The sequence below is a fragment of the Gouania willdenowi genome, chromosome 5 (genome assembly GCF_900634775.1).
Source record: "Gouania willdenowi chromosome 5, fGouWil2.1, whole genome shotgun sequence".
NCBI lineage: Eukaryota > Metazoa > Chordata > Actinopteri > Blenniiformes > Gobiesocidae > Gouania > Gouania willdenowi.
In genome coordinates, this window is record NC_041048.1 from 15,977,599 (window position 1) to 16,002,504 (window position 24,906).

Sequence of the window (24,906 nt, forward strand, 5' to 3'; positions counted from 1 at the left end):
TAATTTGATAATTAGCAACATTTTATAAAAGAGACTGGATTTACTTACATTTAAGTAGATACATTAAAGTTACATGGTCATAAAAAATAAAAAAAAGTCCCCTCATTGTTTTGAATTTGTAGATTAAACCTTAGGGAACCAATATTCGAGACACAGTTCTGTTCCACAAATGAAAAAGCATATGAAATTATGGAGAGGGTACACATGATTTGACAAAAATGCAAATGGGTACACAGGACCAAAAAATATTGGAAACCACTGGTCTACAGGATGACACTGGAAGTCACAAACACAAGGAGAAAAAAGGCAGAGCCTAAAAGTAATTGATGTAGTTGCAGAATGTAGTTGTAGTTGGTAAAGTCATGAGAAGGTCAAGTGGTACAGGACATGAATGACGTAAGGTAGAAACTATCTGAGAGCAAGACTTTTGGGAGTTTTTACAGAGACAAGCCGAGACTGAGACAAAACCAAGACCAAAAACATTTTTTAGAAACCATGACAAAGTTGATCGGTTAAACAGCTGACTCATTTTAATTTTAGTTTTCTTTATTAATACATTTGCATCTTTAGCTCTTTCAAGGCACAATATGCAAAAAGCTTAAGTCTTGACAAATATATTAAACTCAATTCTTGCAAAAAAAGAAATCCTTGTGTGTATTTAAAAGCCAATGAAAATAAAATTGCAGAAAAAAAAAATAATTTATTTGTCAGGTGAATGAGGCCGAGTTAGTGTTGTGGTATTTCTCACTAGAAATAAGATGGACTGATGTCCGGTGTTTTGCAGGTGTTTGACACATAAGGCACTATAAGATTTCTAAGGGGGCAGAACAATCAGTGAGCTAACTCTAAATGTTTTTAGTAAAATTACAACATTAATTGTTCAGGAACAGTGATTCTCCTTATTATCACAATAATAAAGTGGGAGAATAGCAGATTGGTGCTGCTCTTGACTGGTCTTGACGTTAAATTGACCGAGTCAAATTCCTCGTGTGTACAACATACACTTGGCGAATAAAGATGATTCTGATTCTGATTCTGATTCTGATAAATCCCGACTCAGGCCATTAAAAAATGCTCTCAAGTCGGAGAAAAGACCAATATCTTCAAAATGTGGTCTTGAAGCCCAGATGGGTCCTGAGTACTACAATGGTAAAGAGGTGGGTTCACACCAAAGATCAGCTTCTCACTTTTTTTTTTTGTTTTGTCTCACTTTTATCTACTGGACAGTAGTGAGACATGCTGTATGGAGACTGTGACACTGAGTAAGAGAGGAGATTAAACTAAAGGTGGTAGAGCTCAGGATAATAACCTTTAAGAACCACACATAATCAAAGATCATTCCACACACCAGGAGACTTACAAAATTAGCAACTAATGTGAACCAAGGAACCTTTTATCTTACAGAATAATTACACATATTAAATGGGGCTGACGCCTTTGATGTTTTCTCATCTAGTCTGAGAAGCAAAAATCTTCAGAAGTCTAAAAAGGAATGAAACAGAGTTCCTGTTGCTTGTCCAGTTTGTCATGGATCGCACACCAGCTGCCGTCTGATTTTCTGGTAGGTTTTAGCAGCGCTCGGCTCCAAAAGCAGAGCAGTGTGAAACAAAAGTGTCAAATACTTATAGATATAATCTTTTGGAGAGAACAAGATGTATTTTACACCAGGCATTTAAGAGCTTTGCTCTCCGTTTAGTGCAACTACATTATTCATCCCAGTCGCTGTAGGAAAACACATGTCTTTTGTTGTTATAAGTCTAGAATATAAAACTCATTATTGCGAATATTCTGTAATGAAGATGCATCCTTTCATATGATGTCTACTGCAACCATTTTTTAAATTGTATTTTTAACATTTCAGACATAAAGGAAAAGGGGACACATTTAATACAATAAACCAAAATAACCAAAAAGTAATAAATAAAAACAGAAAATCAGTAAAATCAGTCCATGATGACAATTCACAGTTCATCGTAATGTCGTAAGTCATGCCAAGTTGATGTCATATCCCATGGAAGACGTTCCCCTTCTCTTTTTTTTTTTTTTAAGGTGAATATACGTTGTTCAAGTGTCAAAGTTTTATTTAAGATTTGTTTGAACAAATTAAATGATGGTTTCACTTAAGCAAGAAGCATTTTTTTTTTTGCCACGTAGAACATTATGCTGATCCTTTTTTTTTTTTTGTGTATGACACTTACTACTGCTGTTTTTGTTGCACAATTGTTCAAGATAAGGGAAAGCAAAAGGTATTTATTTGTAAAACACATTTATTTGCATATAAAATACCTAGTGCAAAAAAAACACAATCAGTTAAATTTTTAAATCAAACCAAATCAGTGACACGCAAAAAAATACAAAATAACCAGGTTAAAAGAAACTACATAAGAATAATGCAGTCTTTTTTTAACACTGAGAATAATTAATGTTCACATTATAAATTTGACTTAAATGTATCATTCATGAGTAAACATGAATGAATACTAGTCTTGAAAATGACATTATGTTGAGATGATTGAGTTAAAAACCAAGATAAAACTGTAACTTTAGATATCTGTGGATCAGAAGAAAAAAAACGTACCAGTACTGTCTCTGCAACACATTTGGGTGGAGATAGAGTGAATGTCTGCTGTAGTGAAAAGCATCACTGCAGTCGTTTCCTATGATGGATGATGCACTGTCTGCCTTCTAGTGGTCGTAGGAAGTCATAAAGCAAGTTAGGACTTCATATGACAGTTAAATCAAAAATAGAAAGCTACTCCAAATGAGTCCATCTGAGTTTATTTATTATACATATGAACGTCCTTGTTCTACTGAAAATGTCTTTAAAACCTCTAGAGCGTGTGCTCTCGTCTGCCTCTGAAAAAAACTGAACCTGTGTAACTTCAATTTACAGCCAAAACAACTCAGCCCAAAATGTGAGCATTTACCCCTGAGCATTCCTCGATTATAAAAACTACTTTCCTTAAACATATAGACAATACGTCAAACTGTATGTGCTATACCACCACATGCCTCCTAATCCTCTTCAGACCTGCAGAAAAAATGCCAAGTTACATTCATGAGGTCTAATTCCACGTGCTTTAATAACCAACAATATGGAAAGCATACATATGATATCCATAGTAAAGCTCTACTAGTGCTCAAATTTGAGCACATGCAATCTAGTTGTACTAGTGCACGGGTTGCAAAAGCAAATATCTGCTCCGAGTAGACAATTTTGTGTGACTGGTAGTTTTAGTAGACGAAAAATATGTTGCTGGTAAAACTAAAAGCATTACTACTACTACTACTGGTACAAGTAAAAATAAATACTCTCACTTCACTAGGCAGGTCTACTCCTGAACTAGTGCACCAAAAACCTTTACCAGAACAACATTTTTGTTTCTTAGTACTACTCGTACACTCAAAATCTCACTTGTAGTACTGGTAGTATGCTTTCCATTTACAAGTAGTACTAGTAAAACCAAAAGATTCACTAGAAGCACGAGTAATCAGATTAAGTAGGAGGGATTATAACCCTAATAAATACAGCCCCCTGATTGGTTGTAATATTTTTTAAAAGCCAATGGCAAGGCTGGATTTGCTTTTCCCCACCCCTTTATTAGCATATAATGCTTACTTGTAGTACTAGTGACACTTTCTGCCACACAAGTAACACTTTTTGCCACACTAGTACTACTAGTGACACTTCCTTCTTCACTAGTAAAGTGTACTCACACACTAATATGTAAAATTGAGTACATGTACAGCAAATTTATGCACTAGTAGAACCTAAGTATGGTTAATATCATATTTATGCTAAAATGGCTTTCCATACAACAACTCTGCACATGTTTTGTAAGTGTTGCTATAAATAAAGGTATAATAAAATAGATGTACCCAAGGTTGTACGTTTTTGCAGTACCTACAATGTCATTTCCATCAGTACTGGTAGTTTGTGAAGTAGTAAACGATAAAAGGAGGAAAAAACAAAACAAGGAAAGATGGAACTTCTTCTTGCAACACGTGCATGTTTGTGAGAGCGCTGTCCTCTGATTGCTCAGTATTCTGTATCAGTGTCCGAAGCCTCGGCCTCGTCTGCAGAGCCACTCATGGATGGGTAAGGCCTCGGCTGGTCCAAGTTGACGTAGGTTACCTTCAAATGAATGTAGTGTTCTCCTTCCAGGCAGGACAGGATCTGCTCTACTTCTGTGACCAAGCTGTGGAAGGTCGGTCTGCACTCAGGCTCCGGGTCCCAACAGGCCAACATGATTATGTAACTAAGAGATGAATAGACAAGCAAATGGGTTAATGTGAGTGTACAATACTAAATATGCTAGTAGATGAGAAAACAACCAAAAGAAAGACCATTGTAAACCACTGCAAACTAACTAAAGTTTGTATTTCTCTTCACAGTTTATACCTACAGCCAGGGTTGGGGTCAATTATAATTGTAATTGCATAATTGATAATTAATTATAATTATGGAGTAACTATAATTGTAATTATAATTCTAAAAAATCTGTTGCTGTCATAATTGTAATTAAATTGTAATTGAGTTAAGATTTGTCATGGATGCACTGGCCTTGGGCTGTGGGATAACACTCATACTGGGCTCAACCTTAGACACGTTGTTCCCAAATACCTGTTTTATGGAATTTCCACTCACCTCTTCCTCTGTTCACAGCCACCACCATTATTCCTAAACCACACACTGGTCACCAAACTGGCTTGACAACACAACAATAAACACAATATACACAACCACAATTTCACATCGCATCACTTAAAACTATTCCCCACCCATTCCATATCCTATCTTGTATCCCTCTTCCCTGTTAACTTCCCCACCCCCCTCCAACCCCTCACCTTGGTGTAACACTGCCCTCTCTTTTTTACATCCTCCCTTTAATAAAGTATTTCTTACCCTTCCCTAGGGAGGGCTGGTGACGGTCACAATTATGCAATGAAATAAATAAATTTATTTAATTGCAATAATAAAATATGCATTGCTGTCAAAAGATTGCACTTCTTGTAGTGTTAACCTTCGACAGCATGTGCAGACAAGGTAAAAAAAAAAAAAAAAAAAAAAAGTAATTGAGTTAAGATAATCGACTTTGTATTTGTAATTCCCATGAAATTTGTATAAAAATTGTCAATCATAATTTAACACAAAACTGGGGAACCATGTTGCAGTTCTATGTACAGTTCTACACGTATGTCATTAACAACTCTTAAAATGTGTTTAATAGCAAGCTTTCTTACATTTTAGCAGTAATTTTTTTTTTTTTTTAATTTATACTGACTCAAAAAAGGCTCAGACGCCCACATCAAAAATATTAAAACCTATATTTTCATTGATTAGGAAGCCTAACAAGGAAACCAATAGAAAAAATTAAATGATAGATATTTGTTTTTAGTGTATTGTACAACTGATTTAGGACCAGTTATCATAAGAGATGCAAACAGAAAGCTAACACAAGAGGAAGGCTACCTTTATTAGGTCATTTATTTAAGGCTCAGCAATTGTTATTAAAGGTAGGGTAGGCGATTTTCAAAAGCTAGCATGATTTTGAATGCAGCTTCCCCGATGGCTCCGCCTTTACCTCCCTTGCCCCTCCCCTCTGTGCTCCGTCTCACTCACATGCATGCGCACAGCTGCTGTAGAAGAGGAGTTCAGCTCATCCCTTGTATTGTATAGAAACATAATAGTCTCATGTCTCATTCAGCAGTAAGTAAACACTAAACTTTACCATTATATATGTTAAAAAACGTGACCAAAAACTGTGTTTTAACTCTGTCAGTGGTGACACGCTTTCAGTGTGAGCTCGTGCATGCGAGGGGTCGAGAACGAGCAGGCAGACAGGGAGACGTGATTGGTTAAAAAAAAAAACGGTTCGTTTTTTCCATTGGTCGAAGTTATTACAGGTTTACAGCTGCTACAAATTTTCTTCGTTCCTTTTTCAGAACACATAAGATCTTAATTTCTGTCAGGACTTAAAAACAACTTCAACCAAAAACTTAAAAAGTGTGTCTGGAGAAAATCGCCTACCCTAGCTTCAAGCTTTAGTAATTGAGAATGAAATTGTAATTGACTTTCTGAGGATGAAAAAAAACTTGTAATATAATTGTATTTGGAAAAAATGTTGGTCACTGTAATTCAAATTGAACTGTAATTGAGAAATGTAATTGACCCCAACCCTGCCTACAGCCTATACTTATAAGGGCTTTGGGTAAAACTGAAAAATTCCAAACAAAGAAAGAACATTTTAACACAGAAGCAAGTGCACTATTATTCCATGAGGGTTAGTGTATTTCTGAGCATTTGAATGAATCTTACAGAGTATCCGGGCAAAACTGTGGCTGCGGAAGTCGACGTCCTTTCAATAGATAATGTGTAATGTCATAGGGATCCACATCTGGATATGGGCTTGCACCTCTGGTTAACAGCTCCCACATTAAGATGCCATATGACCACTGAAAGGATGACATTCTTGTTATAAAGATACAAAAATCAAAGGAATTAAAATATTCTTAGTCTGGTTTTATTACGATCAGAAGACTCACCACGTCAGACTTGGTTGTAAACTTCTGGGTCTGCAGGCTTTCGATGGCCATCCACTTGACTGGCAACTTTGCACTTTTGTGATCTTGAATACTGTAGTACTCCTTTTCAAAGACGTCCCTCGCCATGCCAAAATCAGCCACCTTTACAGTGAAGGTTTCATCAAGCCTGTAGAAAATGTTTTAATTATGATCAAAAGAGGACACATATATACATACAAGGACAATATTGGTTAATTCAATTCAATTCAGTAACTCTTTAGCCTAAATAATAATTCAACCTGTGTGATTGAAATAAATCCCTGAATACTCTACAGTGTAGGTGAGGTTTCATAGATTCCTGATGTTTATTGCGAGGGAATTGTCAATAAATTAATGATGGACATAAACAAGCAAATAAACAACATTTAATGACTAATGTATTCACATTTTATTAATTTAAATTAACAGGATGTTAACATAAAATAAATTCATTCTTCTTACTGTTCCTTTCCAATCTTGGAAATGTTTCATTTGGACTGTGATATTATTTGGTGTAATAATATATGTTGATTTGCATTTTCATGTAAAAAACAAAAAAACAAAAAAAATCTGGAAGGCCAACTTGCCGAGCACAGAACGATGTGGTTGGATCGTAGGAATATAAATCGATTCAATCAGTTTAATGGATGAATTGTTTCACCCTTAATACATACACATATGGTCAAATTTCATGGATCCGCCTTTGTGATTTACAATCCTCTATCGCAGAGTTGCAATGCAGAGTTTAAAAATGCAAACGGCTGATTCTTTTCCCCTATACTGTATACTACTGCTACCACTGTGGACCTAGGTAGTGTAGACCTGGAGATCCCTCCAGATGTCACTTAGGAAACTTCTATTTTACTGATCATGCACATTTTCAGACAACACAATAAACCCTGAGTCACACAATGCAGAAGGAACATAGAAACTCGAGATGTCCCAATTCAACTTTTTACTTACGATATGATACCGATATTGCAGCGTTGAGTGTTGGCCGATACCGATCTGATACGATATCAGCATGAATCATACATACTTTTATTACTTATTTTGTAATGTGGAAACAACACAATAAACCTTGAGTCACACAATGCAGGGGGAACACAGAAACTAGGATGTCCCGATTCAACTTTTTCACTTCCGATACGATACCAATATTGCAGCCTTTCATATTGGCCGATATCGATCCGATATGAATCATACAGACTTATTTTGTAGTGTGGAATGTTAGAAAAGGCTTGATCAAGTGATGTTACTCAAACAGAGAACAATAGTCAGCAACAGTAGGTATGAGAAAAACTGACCCATTTATTATTAACCAATTGGTTACGTACATTTAAACCTTCATTATAATATCTACAGTATTCTACAATTGAATAAATATAATGTAATATATATTGGAGATTTTAGATGCAGTCCAATAAAATCCGATATTCGTTTTCTGGCTGATATCGGACCGATATCCGATATCAATAATGGATCGAGACACCCCTAATAAAGACATGCTTAACAATCTCGTTTCCAGGTCCATACTCACATGCAGTTACGGGCAGCCAGATCTCTGTGGACAAATTTCTTTTGAGCTAAATACTCCATACCCTTGGCGACCTGAAGGCCAAACCCGATTAGATCCTTCACTGTTGGGTTCTGTTAAAGACAGAGACACGGTAAAACCAAGTCGACAAAGTCCTAATTTCTTTTTACAAGGTCACAAATTCTAATGTTCTATTTACCCTCTTCTCAGAGCGAATGAAATGCCTCACATCTCCATGCTTCATGTAAGGAAGAACAACAAGGGGGAGCCCATGTTTGGGTAGCATGATGCCCAGCAGGGACAGTATGTTGGGATGGTGGAAACCTTTCATGATGATTCCTTCTCTAAGAAACTGATCTACTTCACCCAAATCTGTGATTCCTGATTATGACACAAGCACATTGACAGAGTGAGAGTTTGTCAGCGATGAAGGGGGTTTACTCTTCCAGAAAAACTGAGATTACTTACTGTTTAATGATTTGACAGCACAATGGGTCTCTTGCTTATTGTTATCTATTAGGTATCCATGATAAACTGTTCCAAAGTGACCTGCATTGGGGAAAAAACATCTGTATGAAGAAGAGAAGGAAGGAAGGAAGGAAGGAAAGAAGGAAGGTCTGACCTTTTCCAATAATCTGGCTCTCCTCAAGTCGAAGCATGTCTGCAGGGATCAGCACATCTTTGACCTCCTCTAGGAGTTCACTGCTCAAACTAACCATGGATATATTGTCCCGTGGCATCAAAGGAACGGCCAGATGATCATTGCTGGCAGCATACAATAAACCAGGAAAAGCCATTGCTCCTGAACCTGATGTTTGATTGAATAGATCCGTCGTTATATGCAGAAGGAAACAAAAAAGGGATTTTAATCATTCATTCATTCATCTTCTGACCCAGTTCCTGTTCAGGGTTATCTGTTTGCATTATTGCCCATCTTCGTCTGTGAGTCAGGACTCCTGTGTATGTTAATACACTCCCAGTCTTTTTGGTATGTGTTTAAAAAGGTGAGTAGATTCCTTCTGTTTTCATTTGTTGTGACCAATCTCCTGATTGCCTGCCTTACACTATCAAATCTGCTTTAACACTGAATGCCTTTTAGTCATTGTTCGACACTCCCGGTCTTGTCGCATGAAGTAACTTTCCAGTGATGCCGTACTTTCATTTATTTTTTAATCATTAACTTTGGTTTGTAGTTTGAATTAAAAGCACTTTGACTTCACCTCGGCCTGCTTCCTTTTTTCTCTTCCTCAACCACCCACCCTGCCAATGACTTAAGTAATAGACTCAATACATGTTTATAACAACAATTGTTCTCATTGTATTTATTTTTGATTGTATTATAACGTACTGAGTTACCTTGTCTGTAGTCTCCCGTGGGAGAGTCCAGATGGCTGCCCATGTGACTTCTCGACAGCATTGTTGACAATCGATTCGCTATTGTGGCTAAAGAAAAAATAGCAAGAATTACATTTTGGCAAATGTACTAAATAATGATTAAAACATAACCTAAAGTTAAGAAATACGTTACCTCTCTTTTTCTTCCTAAAATGTTTCATGACACACAGGGCAAGCACAGCTCCTAACACCAGTGCAGCAACGATGCCCAACACAATGCACACTATCACAGTCTTGTTGTTGTTGTCCCCAAAGATGACTATACCAACATCGAAATCCTCACCATTCACACTAACCTGCAACACAATGAAATAAATGACTACAATTAGTGACTGTTTTTAATGCAGATTGTAACAGTGAATGAAAAGCAGACCTTGACTGGCAATCCCTCACTGGGTACAACAAGGTCTTTAGGAATCCTGCACGTCAGCTCATTTAACAGAATCTTAGCATTGCAGTTCACTCCACCTATTGTCATTTTGACATTCATACAAGCTTCCACCGTTTTCAGCTTGCTATGCTGTAATGAACAAACAGGACATGTCAAAAGCAGTGGTTTTACGTGATAACCCACCAAAGACAGAAATTAATGTGAATTCAGATTTTGAAAGAGATTAAACATACATGCAGGGAAACCTCAGTCTCTCCTGGTTTTAGGATTAATATGTTGTCATCATTTTCAAAGGGGATGATATCAAAGTCAGGGTGGTAGTCAAAACGTGTTCTCCAAAGGTTGTCTTTCCCATCAATATGAATAGAAATTTCTCCGATGTCAGACCTGTCCTCTGGCATGTCTTCCATAAAAGCAGGAGCCCAGCATTCCATGTGTGTGGCATTTTTTGCACCATTGCAGACCTTGAGTACAATAAAAACATTAAATCCTACCTAAAATATACCGTAGCAATGCAGCAATAACTGTTTGTGTTTTAGTCGTTAAAACCAGTTCAGCTAAATGGTTAATTACCCGTTGAAGGGACTGCATGAGGGGATTTTTGGATGTATACTTGATCACTGTTTGATGACCAGAGTCGAGGGACTGACCTTCTATCACCAACTTAGCGCCTCTGCAGGACAGAGCCAAGACATGTCATCAAGTCAACAAATACTGTAATTCAGATGATGAAATAAGGGAAATGTTCAACCTTTGGAAACTGCAGTGGGGATGAACCGCATCGATAGCAGGGTTTGCTTTGTAGGAGAACGTCGTAACAGAGGTCACTTGAAGACTGTCAATGGAGACTTTTACAGGCACTTTCCTTACACTTGTTGCAGCTGCTGTGTTGCAAATGACTGAAGACATGCTCTCGCTTTGCTCAGAAACACTAAAAAGAAAGTATGATTTTTAGATAGTACCCAAAAACTCAAGACCACAATATCTAAGACTAAGACAAGCCCGAGGCCTGAATGCACCAAGACCAAGACTTATGGGAGTTGAGATTGAGTCACGACCGAGACCAAGGCTATAGAAATGTATTTTAAAAACCTTGACAAAGTTTAAGAGTTTAAAGAGCATTCACTCTTTAGTTTTAGTTTTGTTTTAAGTACTTTCGACAGAAAAAACATGGTGTCTGCAACATGCAAACATCTCAAATCTTGACAAATGTGTTCAACTGACAGCCTTTTATTTTATTTAGATTTTTGTACATTGTTTGTTTCTCTTGTGTTAAGTACGGTTTAACTATTTTCGTTTGAACCGTGTTCCAGTTGTAATTTACTTTGTGGCAACTCTGAGTTTTAGTCCTGGCCTGGTGCTTTGTTTTATCAGTAATAATTTGTTATTTGTCATAACTGTTATTTTTTGTCATGTTCTATTCTGTCTGTATTTTAATAACTTTTACATTTTAGGTTGCCTTTTAAAATCTGGCCAGGGACAACAGATGAACTAGCCTCTTTTGTGCATTGTCCCTTTTAAATAATCCATCAATTCAAATTCAAATTAAATTCTTGTAATAAAATAAATCCATGTATATATAAAAAGCCATTGATAAGTCCAGAATTATTTTAATGATCTAAAAATATTTTACTATTACACATAAGGCACTGGAAAAGATTTCCAAGGAGGGAGATCAATCAGTGAGCTAATGCTAAATGTTTAAAATCAAATTACAACATGAATTAATCATTAACAGTTCCACGTGATTATCCTTATCATCACATTAATGAAGTTAAAGAATAGTAGATCAGTGCTGCTCTCAACTGGTCTTGATGGAAAATCCAGAGTCAGGCCAGTCCGAGACAAGACCAAACAAAAATGCTCTTGAGTCCGAGAAAAGACCAAGACCTTCAAAATGTGGTCTCGAGACCAAGCCATTACAACGCTATGTTTAGATATTAATACTTATAAAACTTTAATTTAAAGCAATTCAATAACAGTGTGATATACAAGTATTTTTAAGGTATATCACCTTTGAATGTTGCATCTTTTGTCGTCAATGAAAACTTCTCTATGCACTCCTGAGTTCAGATATTTGCCTGTTATTGTAACTGTGGTTCCTCCAAACATGGGTCCATAATCCGGCTTTATGTCTGTGATGTAAGGTGCCTGTGAAAACAAAAGTAAAGGTACGTTTTTACAATTCAAAATAATAATAATTAAAATATATACAGTAACATGCTGAGAAGATCATATGTTAAAAACTGCATTAATACGGACTTCTTTCTCACCACTAAAGAGAACCCAGATATCTGAGCTACGCCTTCGATTGAGTAGGGACTTTCCACCTGAGCTTCATGGACTTCCAGTGTGATGTTTAGGCCCTGGTTTGGTCTTTGGTCATGGATTTTGCACACTAATCTGCACCACACACAAAAAGAATGATGCCTGAAAGCTTCCAATCAACAAAGATCATTTTTAGGCCAGACATGGAGCCAATCACGGAGAACACTTTACAGTTGTGTAAATTAAAAGTCTTTTTATTTGGTCTGTATTTTGCGATTGTGTCACTGACTTTTCACTGGTGCTCTTTTCAGGAATTACAGCACAGGTCATCCCAGGGCCGACGGTGATGACGTGCGTCTTCCCATTGATGATGCGTGGTCGCGAAGGAGACTGAAACTCTGAGCCACACAGCGTCACTTCTGTCTCGCCTCCAGCTGGAACCATTTTAGGAAAGAACTGTAGATCAAAGATCAATGATTGTGTAAGCGGCATGAATGATCAAGGTGATGACATTTGGTTTTAGAAATCAAGAATGAAACTGATGACTTTTTTTAAATCATCAATTCACGCTGAACAATTGAAAACAATTTACAAAGTTGACCTTGATAGCTATCTTGGCCAATAGGATTGAATTGCTCCATCCTGCATGATGATGTTATTCAAGGATTCCCAGCAAGTATTGAGGTTTTATACCTAAAAGCTAGTTAATAACAGGATTTTCAACAGCTTTCGGAAGCTAATCGTCTGTACCAGTTACTTCTGTGCTAGTGTCAATGATCAATAAGAGTGAGTCAGAGAACAATGATTACAAAGTAGATCTGGTAGTAAGCAACCACTAGGCATGGGTATGAGTTTTGGTCCATATCGCCCAGCTCCAGACCAAACCTAACATCTTGATATTGTTTCTCAAAATGCCGATATACGATATAAATCTCAATATTTTTAATTCAAATTAAGTCTTACAATTAAGATAACTCTGGCACATTTATTAACAAACATTGCTTTTTCGTGTTAGTGAGTTCTGTGGCGTGGCCTGTTTAGTGGAAGTTCTGAGTTAGGACACACTCAGCAATCCATATGACTGTGCTTTTCATGCGACTCATAAAACAAGTAATACAACGTAATTTAATACAAAATACCTGTAAGCTATAAAATATATATTTATATGTATATCGAAATAGGCAAAATTGTAATTGCAAACTCAATATATCTTGAATCTGAATATATTTCCTAGCCGTAGCAACAACACATTTTATCTTCCACAAAAATATACTTTAGTTGTCCTACTTTACACTATTCTAACTGCTTTGTTTTTGTAATGCAATAATGATCAAAACGGATCTACCTCAGTTATGACAGGTGCGCAGGAGTTTCTGTTCCACTCTGATGTGCACTCGTGCTGCCTTAAGCAGACTCCCGAACACCAGCCACAGTTCATGAAGCGAGGAGCCATCAAACACTCAGAGCATATCAAAAAATGAGCACAACCTGGTCCTGTGGAGGGTACCCTGAACATCTTCATTGAAAAAAAAAAAAAGAGAAGAGCAATGGCGCATTAAGACAAGAACAAAAAAAAAAAGAAATAAATGATATCCAACATCCACCTGTAATATTGTATAGTTCTGAAACTTACCTGAGACTGAACTCAATGTTCTGGAAAATGTGTATGACAATCTGTACCTCAATTTATGAAACAGTTTTAACTTTTCAACACAGTAAACTTTTTCAATTTCAAGAGTAGTTTCAGTCTGCATCACCAAGATTCCCCCCCCCCCCCCCCTCCACTTAGGTGTAACACTGCTCTCCCTTTTTATATCCTCCCTATAATAACCCTTCCTTAGGGAGGGCTGGTGATGGTCACAATTAAGCAATAAAATAAATCAATTCATTTTATTGCAATAACAAAACATGCATTGCTGTCTCATGATTGCACTTCTTGTAGTGTTGAAAAAAAAAAAAACGATTACAGCCCACTACAGCATTTACTGTAGTTAAAAAAAAGCCCATATATGATGATAACCAAAGAAACAAACAATATGTAATCATACTTATTGCTAAAAAGGGTGAAAGATATTATGATTATTAGTTCATGTAGGAGGAACAGAACAGAGAGCATTGTTACAGTAAAAAAATAAATAATAAATAGCAACCAATGCCATGTCCATAGGCCAACTAGTCAAAATGACATACCTGGTTTCCAACCACAAAAAGAAGAGAGTTGTGTAGATAAATAGCTGCTGTTCTGGATACGCTGGTCTCTCCAAGTGAAAAGTTAGCAAAAACAACTGGACTGTCCACTTTAAGAATGACCTAAAACAGTGAAACAAAGAGGAATGTTAGAGCCCGATATTAACAAAACCCAAAATGTAATAACTGATCAATAATGTAACAAAATGTCATTGAAAAACAAAATTTAAAAAAAATGTTACTACTGGTCAATATTGTAACGAGATGCTGAGCCCAGAACATACAGTAAACATGTTTTGTATTTGTTATTGCATTATGGGGCAGGCAACATTTTTTTTTTCCTTTATTAGTGTAATAATTTTATTACATCATAGAGTAAGTCAAAGGTCTTATTGCTTCAATGTAGAGTGTAGTATCATATATATATATATATATATATATATATATACACGTGCAAGTTTTTACATTTCGGGCTCAGCACTTTTGTTACAATATTGGCCAGTTATGACATTTTGGATTTTATAACATTTTTTAAAATAACAATGTGTTTTGTTACATTTTGGGTCATTTTTATATGTCGGGCCCTAACAAGACAATCAGAATCAGAATCAGTTTTATTGGCCAGGTACAGTTTAGAACCATACACGGAATTTGACTTGATAGTTGCAGCGAAAGAACACACATCAACTAACCGGAGCAGCCATTTGCGACGCCCTCATATTTAAGTGAAAAAGGGATAAAAAATGTCAGATAACTCAAATTATAGTTCAATGCATAAGCCTGCAAAAATGTGAAACACAAATAATACAGCCCTACTGATTCTCTGCTAACTAGAATCTTTGAGTGTAGTTTTTTTTTTTTTTTTGTTTCCCCCCATCCATTTACAAAATAACAAAAGATGAGACACAAATCACTGAAACTGGAAGAGACATGAAGGCTAAGATTGCGTCCAATTTCTCTTTCTTAATGCAAAGGATTGTTCCGGTGAAACAGATGTCTATTTCCTCAATCTGGTCTTCCTCAGTTTATGATGTTTTGTATCAAACAATAAGTTAATCAACCTCAGTCTCTTTTGTGATTAATGTTCATTACCTGTAGTATTCTGCCATCTGAGGTCCCAAAATGGCCAATCGTCTGGTCTCCAAATGTGTTGACAAGGACAGCAGTGAACAGGACGTCTCTCATCTTGCTGTTGAAAAGGTCGACCCTGTAGCACGGCTGTGACACCAGTGTGGGCTTAGTGGTACATGTACCATTCCCTGCAGAGCTCTGCACATAGTTACAAATGATCAGTTTCAAAAAGTATAAATCTTTGTTTCAGGTAAAACAAACGTGTAACTTAGAAACTCATACACACAAGTTTAACACAAACCACTGTCTTTTCCAAACCAAAATCTCATGTGACAAAGAATATTTCATTTAGAATATTTGCAGTTCCTGAAGAAAATGCAAGTGAGGATGCATGTGCTGGCCCACGTCACACTGTTAGAAATAGCCTAGCGTTAGCATTGGCCTAGGGTTAGCATTAGCATTAACCTAACATTAGCATTAGCCTAACATTAGCATTATCATTAGCCTAACATTAGCATTAACCTAACGTTAACGTTAGCATTAGCCTAGCATTAGCATTAGCCTGACATTAGCATTAACCTAGTGTTAGCATTAACCTAGCGTTAGCATTAATCTAAGGTTAGCATTAGCCTAGCAGTAACCTAACAATTGCATTAGTCTAGCATTAGCATTAGCTTAGCATTAACATTAACCTAGCATTAGCCTAGCGATTGCATTAGCCTAACGATTGCATTAGCCTAACGATTGCATTAGCCTAGCAATAACACTAACCTAGCATTAGCATTCACCTAGAAATAGCAGTAGCCTAGCAATAGCTTAATATTAGCAATTAGGTTGAAAAAGGCTAAAATGCTAATGAGAGATCCTCACAATTAAAAACAACAACTTTAATTTAAGTGGTGGGCATGTTTTCAGTGCATGTTTTCAGTGCATGTTTTCAGTGCATGTGTGGCTTTTCTGCAAGTATTCTGATTTCCTCCCACTACCAAAAATCATATATGTTAGGTTAACTGGAGACTAAATGGCCCATAGGAGTGAATGGGAGTGTAAAACTGATCAAGAATACGTAAGACAGAAGATGAATGAATAAATGAATGAATAAGTGTCTGTGACTTGTGAGGTAATTAAATGCTGTTACTCATGTAACCAATTCTATCTGATTAAATTGACACACTCATATTTATCAGATCTTGACCCTGAGTTAATAAACTGGGGCTTTATTATTTTGTCCCTGTATTAATTTCCAATCTGACAATCATAAAATCATAAACTTGGATTAACACAATATTAGATTCTATAATTAAACAATAACGATACATAACAAAAGTTATCTAGGACCAGGGATCCAAAAGTGGGGTACACAAGTTGTCATAGGGGGTAGAAGAGAAATTAAATATCGTGTGATAAAATTGGAAACTATAATATAAATAGACCAGCAGTCAGGAGCCTCCATGCATTGCCACAAACTACACATTGGCCATAAGACTACTTTCTCACACAAAAACAATCTCATCAAAAAAGTACTAGTGGACGTGGATTTTCAGCTTTAACAAAATAAAAGAGATTTTTTCTAACTGAAAATACCCGTAGGCTAATTAAATAAATCTGACTATGATGTTTTCGTGTGTCCTCAGATTAGTATCCTTTCTTTTAATTATATATTATTCCTCAACAGGATCGGAAAATTTCAGAGACAAATTTCACTGTAGGGCTATATTGTACATGATGTTACATTATTATGTATTTTTAAGTGTGCAGGGGGTGCATGGCTTCAGGTGAAATGTCGGAAGGGGTACGGGACTGTGAAAAGTTTGGGAACCACTGGTCTAGGATTATACTGTTTTTGCTCAGAGCTTCCAGAAACGACTTTAAAATGTTTTCCATAGGTCTTCTCCATAACCCTATTACATGACATGATAAAGCATTACGTCAAGAATGTGCATCCTATAAAGTGAGTGCGTTCGATCTCAGTGTCTACTTAAAGGCATTTTCAGACTAAAACACACTTGAGTCACTGTGTGGGCTCTCGACGGTTAAGTCACTCATTAGGAGAGGAAGTGCACTCGCTTTGCCTCGAGCAAGCTCTAAGAGGAAGATCATAAAACAGCAGTGACTTTAGCTCTGTACACTTAGTGACGTTTCTTACTACTGACACCCAATAGAACCGGACATCTGAAATGTTTTATAGACTCCAAACAGAACATGACAGAGTGGACGGCATGGTTTAAAAGCTGAATACCCTAAAGCTTAAAGTTTACATGGTAAACATTCCACTGAGAAGCAACTTGGCTGACCTGTCCCAACATGCCTTAGTTAATTTCCACGTTTGCCCCTCAATACTACGGCCTGAATATTACAACCGCTCTAAAATTTTCCATTCAGTACATGAATTATGCTTTTCTCTTACATTCTGTACATATAATGTGCAGGAGAGAAGCACAGTGAAACTCTGACCCTCCCCCTTGAAATTCCACCTTTTTATCAGGACGATTTATAACTTCCATTTGTTGGCACACGTCCCAGCTAGTACACACATCTGTAAACACTCCAAGGACGCAGACGGAACACCATAAAAGAAAAAGAACACACCTTTTTCATCATCCTGGAGTGCAATAACCCAAACCAAGGTGAGAAATGGAAGAATTTTAAAATATATCAAAGTGTGCAGTAAATTCAGTATCACTCATAACTTGTCAGTCACTGCACATAGCATATTTTAATATCCTTATTCAAAGAGAAACAAAACCCTAAAACCGCTTTTTTTTTTCATTCTAAATCAAATGAATTTGGCTATGAAGTAGTGTTCTTGTCAAACTCTAATGTATTTTGATGTAAAAATATAAGAGTGACTGCCGTATGTTGGTTGAAACATGGCCAGTACAATTGAATTTTGCTGTTGCCTGAGAATGGAGGTTTAACATTTTGGTGACTTCTTACATCACGAACCACCACTGTAGGCTCCGCCTATCCTAAAGAAAATACAGCAATCTGTGGTAAGTGGGTTTTTTTAAAGCCTAAATCATGCCTAGCACTCGATGGAGACCCCTACTCCGTTAGCTGAATAGCACCACCCAAAGATCCTGACCACAAGGGTTGTGATTGGTCCACTCCAAACCTCACCCCAGTCATTGCCTTTTCCAGGCGACATTGCCATTTTTAAACTTTTAAACGGAGCAGAGCGAGTGTCGTGTCTACAGTGGATCAAGTAGAAGAGAGAACTACGACTGTCAAAAAGTGCCAGTGTTTTACTATTTCCTTTCATGACTGCACCACACGTGAAGCACCGCCAAACAGAGTATAACCACGGACAAAAGGTGTGTATTTTTTCTCATTACCGCTACTCTGCCAGGTCTCTTGACTTAGAGTTTGTGTGTGTGCGATTCATTCATTTATTTGTACGTTTTAGCGTTAGGATTAGCTTTAGGATTAGGTTTAGCTTATAACCCAATATCTCAACAATTTTTAGGATTATGTTTAGAGTTAGGTTTAGGGTAAGGATTAGTCTTAGTCACGCGACCTAAACTGGCCAATGACTGACCTATCACGTGACCTAAACTGGTCAATGAGGGGTGCTGCGTACGGATAGAATGTCGGTATATTGATACGGCAAAAGTACGGACACTATACACTAGGGATGTAACGATTCACTCAACTCCCGATACGATTTGATTCACGATACTGGGTTCACGATACGATTCTCTGACAATTTATTTTACAAAAAAGGACTGTAGACAAATGATGATTGAAAAATATTCCTTTATTTTTTTGGGGGAAAAAAACTGTACTATTTTCCTTTTATTTTTCATTGTCAAAAGAATTCCTTGATAAACTATTCAAAACAATGCAATTTAACTAAAAATAAATCTTGAATGAAATAAATAAAGGAATAATACAAATGAAGAAGAAGACTTAATTTAAATTCTGGTTCTATAGTAAACAATACAAAACTGCATAATAGTTCTTTTTCTTTTTAAAAGTGCAACTGAAAATGTATTTTGTGCCTTAACAATTGGACTTTAAAAAAAAAAAGTCACAGTCTGCACAGTATTTACGTCAGATATTTGTTTGGACCAGCAGAGGGCGCTGGTAACCCAGTGGTCGGTTGGCATGCAGATATTCTTGCATTGAAGAAGAGATGCTATGCGCTAGCAGACAGAGCTAATGTGACTTTTACAGATATTCACGTAATGTTACAGATATTCTTTCGGTGCTAAAGGGGTAAGGAATCATTTATGAACATGTTTAAGAGTAGAAGGCGGCCAGAAAGACAGTAGTAGCAGATTCCGCCCGCGGCTTCAGCATTTGGACAAGAGAAGGAAAAATATATATAAAAGTACTGCGATTCAATTTTCAGAGAATCGATATGAACCGTGATACCTATGAATCAATTTTTAACTGCCTTACGATTAATCGTTACATCGCTACTATACACGTATGGTTAGGTGAAGTTAAGTATTATTTATTCCAAAAATAAATAGCATTTTAAGATGCTACTGACGTTAAACATTGTTTACTGTGACCGGAAGATAAACACACAAAATAAAGCCACAACCTCAGCGTAGTTCTTAACACAGTAACATGATTCAGGTTTTATGAACTGCAAATACAGAGATAAGTGAGTATTGAGCAGGAAGTTAGCATGTCAAAAATTGTTCTTTGGAGATTTTATAATATAGACTGGGTGTGTCTTTATAGCTCCAGGAGCCCCACCCATAATCAACGCATTTTCAAAATTCAGCCAAAACCTCAGGGTTTAGTTACTCTTTAAAAGACACAGATATAATAATATTCAAACTTGTACCTGGGCAGCACATTTTAAACACTTTGGAAAAAAAGACACAGAAACCTTTGACTAAAGCAGAACAACAGCATGATGATGTATTGTACAGGTAACACAGTGACTCATCCACCCCTCCCTAGAGTTTTATCTCAACTTGTTTCCTGAGCTAACACACACCTCGTTCTTAATGTAAATGCAGTTTCCTGGCAATCACCTGCATCATATACTTACATGTGTGCTTTTTTATGATATCTTTTGCATAATTTGATGACTGTCCTGCTTCACTGCTCTACTGACACTGAAGTAAGTAAGTAAATAAATAGATGTTTCCAATGACTCACTTCATGTGGGCAGCTCTCACAAGCCTGGAAGTGGCACAGACCTCTGGACAGCTGCTCCGTACCTGACTTGCAGCAGGCATCCACGCCCATTTCAATTGCATGATTGACTACATTCAAAGGAAAGGCACAGAAGGCGGAGTTTTTCTTGGGTTCACCATCTTCATTTACTTCAGCAAAAACTCCATACAGAATATCCTCTCTCTCGTCCACTCCCAGCTCATTGGCCAAGTCCTTGCCGGCTCGTCCGAAATGTGCTGCCTGTAGTCCATTATACACAATGTCCCTGAAACCATCCCTCCTTCTCCTCCTGCGTTTCGGCTCGTATCGACACTCCAAGACCACCTCTCTGTACATCCACACCTCTGGAGTTAAAATAGGCAACCGTCCAAGATGGGTCTGAAAAGCTGAATCGGTTCTGGAGGGATTTTCCCTCTGCAGGGACAAAAAGTAGACAAAGTCTCTTGTTGAGAAGGTGTATATGTATTCAATGGGGTAAGAGTCTCGTAGATGAGGGAGTACGGTCAGGCCACTTGAGATCATGTGAAAGCCATCTTCAGTTGAAAGAGGCCTCATCACTGAAATCGACCTCCTTGGATACGTCTGTGTTACTTTGTTGTTGACAGAAGCCGCCACAACAAAAAGCACCGTTGCTCCATTCTCAGCTAAGGTAACTTTGGTGCCAAGTGGGCTGGCCAGACAGTCAGGGCAGTTAATGGGAGAGTTTTGCTCTTTTCTGTATAAACACTTGGGCTCAGGCTCTGGGGAGCTAATGTCAATAAAGTGGCAGATCCCATGCTGAGTACTTCCGCAAATGTACAAGTACGGCGTGAGAAACACATCAGGATCCAGAAGTAAAACTTCATTGTCCGTGTTCACAGGATCCTCGGGGTCAGCTTCAATGTCACACACAGAGCAGGTTTTACAGTCAGGACTGCCCAGAGGTCCAGTTTTTATCCCCCAAAGTTTTTTCATGTCATCGTCAACGGCTGTTATTTCATTCTGACAGCCAACGTACACCGCTGTGTCGTCACTATCCAAATTCACTGCAATGTTTTGAATAGGATTGTCGGTTAGAAAGTAGGGGAGAGAATAATTGACACTGAAATCCACCAGCCTGCGAGAAGTAGAAGGACATCTGTACTCTCCTCCTGCTGCTGCTGCTGCTGCTGCTGCTGCTTGTGTCAATATCCATGTGCAAAGTGTCAGCAGTGCAGTCAAAGTGACCATCTCCACGTCACAGTGCGCTGTGTTTGCTACCTGTGAGACGTTTTCCTCAGACGGAACATGCTCGACATCACGCAGTAGCTCTATCAGAAAAAAACAGGAACACAGGTAGAGAAGTTTCACTCACATACAGTAGCTTTATTGGGATTCCAAACAAACATTCTTGGCTGCAAAAACAAAGAAACAAAGTACAAGAGGAACTGAGCAAAAGAGTAAAGAATGTGATGCAACCTTAATTAAAGAGTGCATTGTTCTGACACTATGATATTAAAATGTCAGTGGTATCGTGATATGTTTTTTTTTCCAAAATATGGCTCTTTATGTCTTAATTTGAATTATTATTCCCCCAGAAAACCTTAAAAGTGGAAACTTTAAGCCATTTTTTCCTTTTTCTTTTGGTCATTTTGCAACTTCCTTTGTCCCATTTTTGCCCCTTTTCAAAACTTTTTTCAGACTTTTCGGTACCTTATTCCTATTTTTAGTTCATTTTAGCAAGTTCTTTTTGCCATTTCTTTAACTTTTTTAGGCCACATTTCATCCCAATAAGCTACCTTTTGGCCAATAAATACCACTTGTTCACTTTTTTCTTCTTTTTGTTCCACATTTTGCCCTTTTCCTCTATTGTTTGCCAAATGTTACTCATTAAAGCTACCTGTTGCAATTACATACCACCTGGTTGTTCTTTATTTGCCCATTTTTTGGCCACTCTTGCCTACTTTTGGCCCCATTTTCATCACTTTTCAACCTTTTCTTGTCACGTTTTTGGCATTTTTGGCCACCTGTTACAATGTCTACCTCCACTCGTTCATCAAACAAAAAAGAAAAGAAAAAAAATGTAGCGGACTGGACCGGCCCAGTTTGGTTCAAAGGCCCACCAGGATGATGCCCAGTATGCCAGTCCACCCCTGCACCCAGACTATACGTAAGTATGTCCAGTATGTCAAATTTTTCCCCCTTTCCAAAAATATCGTCTTGTATCATTATCGTAAGCCCAGTATCGTACCTCGTCTCATCTAGTGAACTTTGTATATCGTCTCACCCCTGGCTACTACTGAGCTTTAAGCCTATGGAGCCATTGGAGAAAAAAAAAATAGGCAGGTGAATGTGGTAAAATCTTAAGTGGGCAAGACAGAACTTGCAGCAATGTGTGGAGCAACTTTGTAAAAGCCTTCATGGCCACACTTTATAAACACTGAGTAGTGACAAAACATCCTGAATACAAAGCAGTAAATACTGTTTAAAATGTAATGTTTTTTTTTTTTTGTTTTGTTTTGTTTAACTTCTTTTCTTGTCTTTTTTCCCCCATTAGACACACATTCTACTTACATAATGCTTTGAATTATATTTAAACGAAAGGAAATTTTACGTAAAAACTGCAACCGTAAAAGCGAAATAAAACATCACTGAGGTGATGCGCCTGATGGATTTATGTGAAAGTGTCAACATGTAACGTCAATGAATCAAACAAGTCTGTATTAATTCCTTACCTCTTTTTAAATAGAGAAGAATCACAAAGTTTCATCCAAAAGCTTTATAAAATGACTCAAAATGCGACACTGGTCATTAAACTCTTCCAGCGGTGACTCCCACCTGACACTGTGCCACCGTCCGTCAGGGCACTGAGCTGCTTAATGCTGCGGGTTCAAAACCACTAGGATGCAATCAGCATCCGGCTTTTCCTTTCACAGTAAAAGCAAACACATAAAGCCGAAAATGAGGGCTAACTGTGATCAAACAAATTAAAAACTCTAATTTTCAGATAGGAAAATAAAATCTAAAGCTTTGCTTGGTTAATTATTGGTGGTGAACTAATGATTTCATTTTATTTTATTTATTTATTTATTTTTTTTTCGAGCAGGGACAAAATGAAACAAAAGAAATAAATGAAAGAACTCTTTGTGTAAAAGGAAACTCCAATAGAGAAAAACAATCAGAAATGTTCAAAATAATATACAAGATCCATGTACACAATTGCAATAATATGTCTGCTCAAAATGAAGTGGAAGAAAGACTTATTTAATCACATTCCTTATCATACAATTTTCATCATGTTGCTTCTGACTGTTTGGAATTCTAGAAATACACAATAAGTACTAAACAGGATGGGGTGAAAAACCTGACTAACAAATAATCAGGAACTTAAGATATATAAAGATACAATGTGAAATACCAACAATGGTAATAAATTCCATTCAATTCAATTTGCATATAAAGACAACACTAGCCATAGATGTAATCGGCCTATTAGTTGCATTAAGCTCCATCTTCACTGTACTGTGACCAGACCATATGTTTATGAAGTGACTTGAAACTCTGAATACATTGCTTTTATTGTGAATCCAGGATGTTCCATACTTTCACCCCACATACAGACAGAAAAAACTCTTTTCTGGTGCATCCAATCTTGGATATTATAAGATTTCCATATAAATATAAACTTAAATACTTGAAACTGAGATTTCTAAAGCCTAAACAGAAACAAATGTTATAGTATATTACAATTCAGATATTTATTAAATGTTAAACTAGGCCACTCAATAAAAGCTTTTTCCCCCTTTGCTATATTTGGTTTGATTGGAGAAAGGACTCACTCATTAAACAAGAATGTAACAACCAAGCCATACATTGATTAAAATACCTTTGGTTCCACAAATAGAGGATTCAAAGATAAATAAAAGACAAAGATAAATATACAGGTAGGTAAGAGCAAATAAAAAAAAAACATATGTGCAAAAAAGAGATTGTGTATAGCATTTTTTTTTTTTTTTTAAATTCTTAATGTATTCTTTATTTGTAATTTTTGTTTTTATTCTCTACCACTGAATTCAAACGGACTGACCCAAAGGACTAAGGTCAAAGCTCCATAATCCGGGGGTAAAAATGGGTTAAATGTTTTTTTTTTTTTTTTTTTTTTTCCCAGAGGAACCGGAAAAGTGTGGCATAATTCCGGTGAACTTTACTCATATATTACCTCAACGTGTCCTGTCCCTTAAAACCGCACCCGCAACAAGGAAGTGCGGAGAAGTAGTTGCGAAATCTGGCAAAAACAAGTATCTGAGGTTTTTCCTTCTCAATGTGTTGTTAAAACAACAACAACAAAAAACTACTTCTACTGTTTACAAGATTTAAAAAGTTGTCTCCATTGGCC

At 37.0% G+C, this 24,906-nt stretch overlaps 1 protein-coding gene across 1 annotated transcript; it reads right to left on the reverse strand.

The window, feature by feature from the left end:
* Nucleotides 1–1,194: 1,194 nt before the first annotated feature.
* On the reverse strand, nt 1,195–23,393 carry LOC114463255 (macrophage-stimulating protein receptor-like). Its single transcript, XM_028446675.1, has 21 exons — nt 23,246–23,393; nt 20,535–21,841; nt 15,435–15,611; nt 14,346–14,465; nt 13,501–13,671; nt 12,445–12,611; nt 12,161–12,290; nt 11,902–12,038; nt 10,639–10,818; nt 10,461–10,560; nt 10,121–10,351; nt 9,870–10,016; nt 9,630–9,792; nt 9,458–9,544; nt 8,724–8,909; nt 8,570–8,650; nt 8,301–8,482; nt 8,105–8,214; nt 6,547–6,712; nt 6,320–6,456; nt 1,195–4,259 (listed from the first exon to the last, which is right to left on the reverse strand). Exons 2-21 carry the CDS (start codon nt 21,759–21,761, stop codon nt 4,040–4,042), a joined length of 4,119 nt encoding a protein of 1,372 aa, XP_028302476.1. The 5' UTR covers nt 21,762–21,841; nt 23,246–23,393; the 3' UTR covers nt 1,195–4,039.
* Between the last annotated feature and the right edge of the window lie 1,513 nt (nt 23,394–24,906).

What these genes read in the sequence shown, in the direction of transcription:
- LOC114463255 (XM_028446675.1), bottom strand. Translation starts at nt 21,761, where the DNA reads ATGGTCACTTTGACTGCACTGCTGACACTTTGCACATGGATATTGACA. An exon ending in GCGCACCTGTCATAACTGAG is followed by an intron (nt 12,612 to 13,500) that starts GTAGATCCGTTT and finishes TTTGATCTACAG; the next exon opens with TTCTTTCCTAAAATGGTTCC. An exon ending in CACGGGAGACTACAGACAAG is followed by an intron (nt 8,910 to 9,457) that starts GTAACTCAGTAC and finishes ATCAAACATCAG; the next exon opens with GTTCAGGAGCAATGGCTTTT.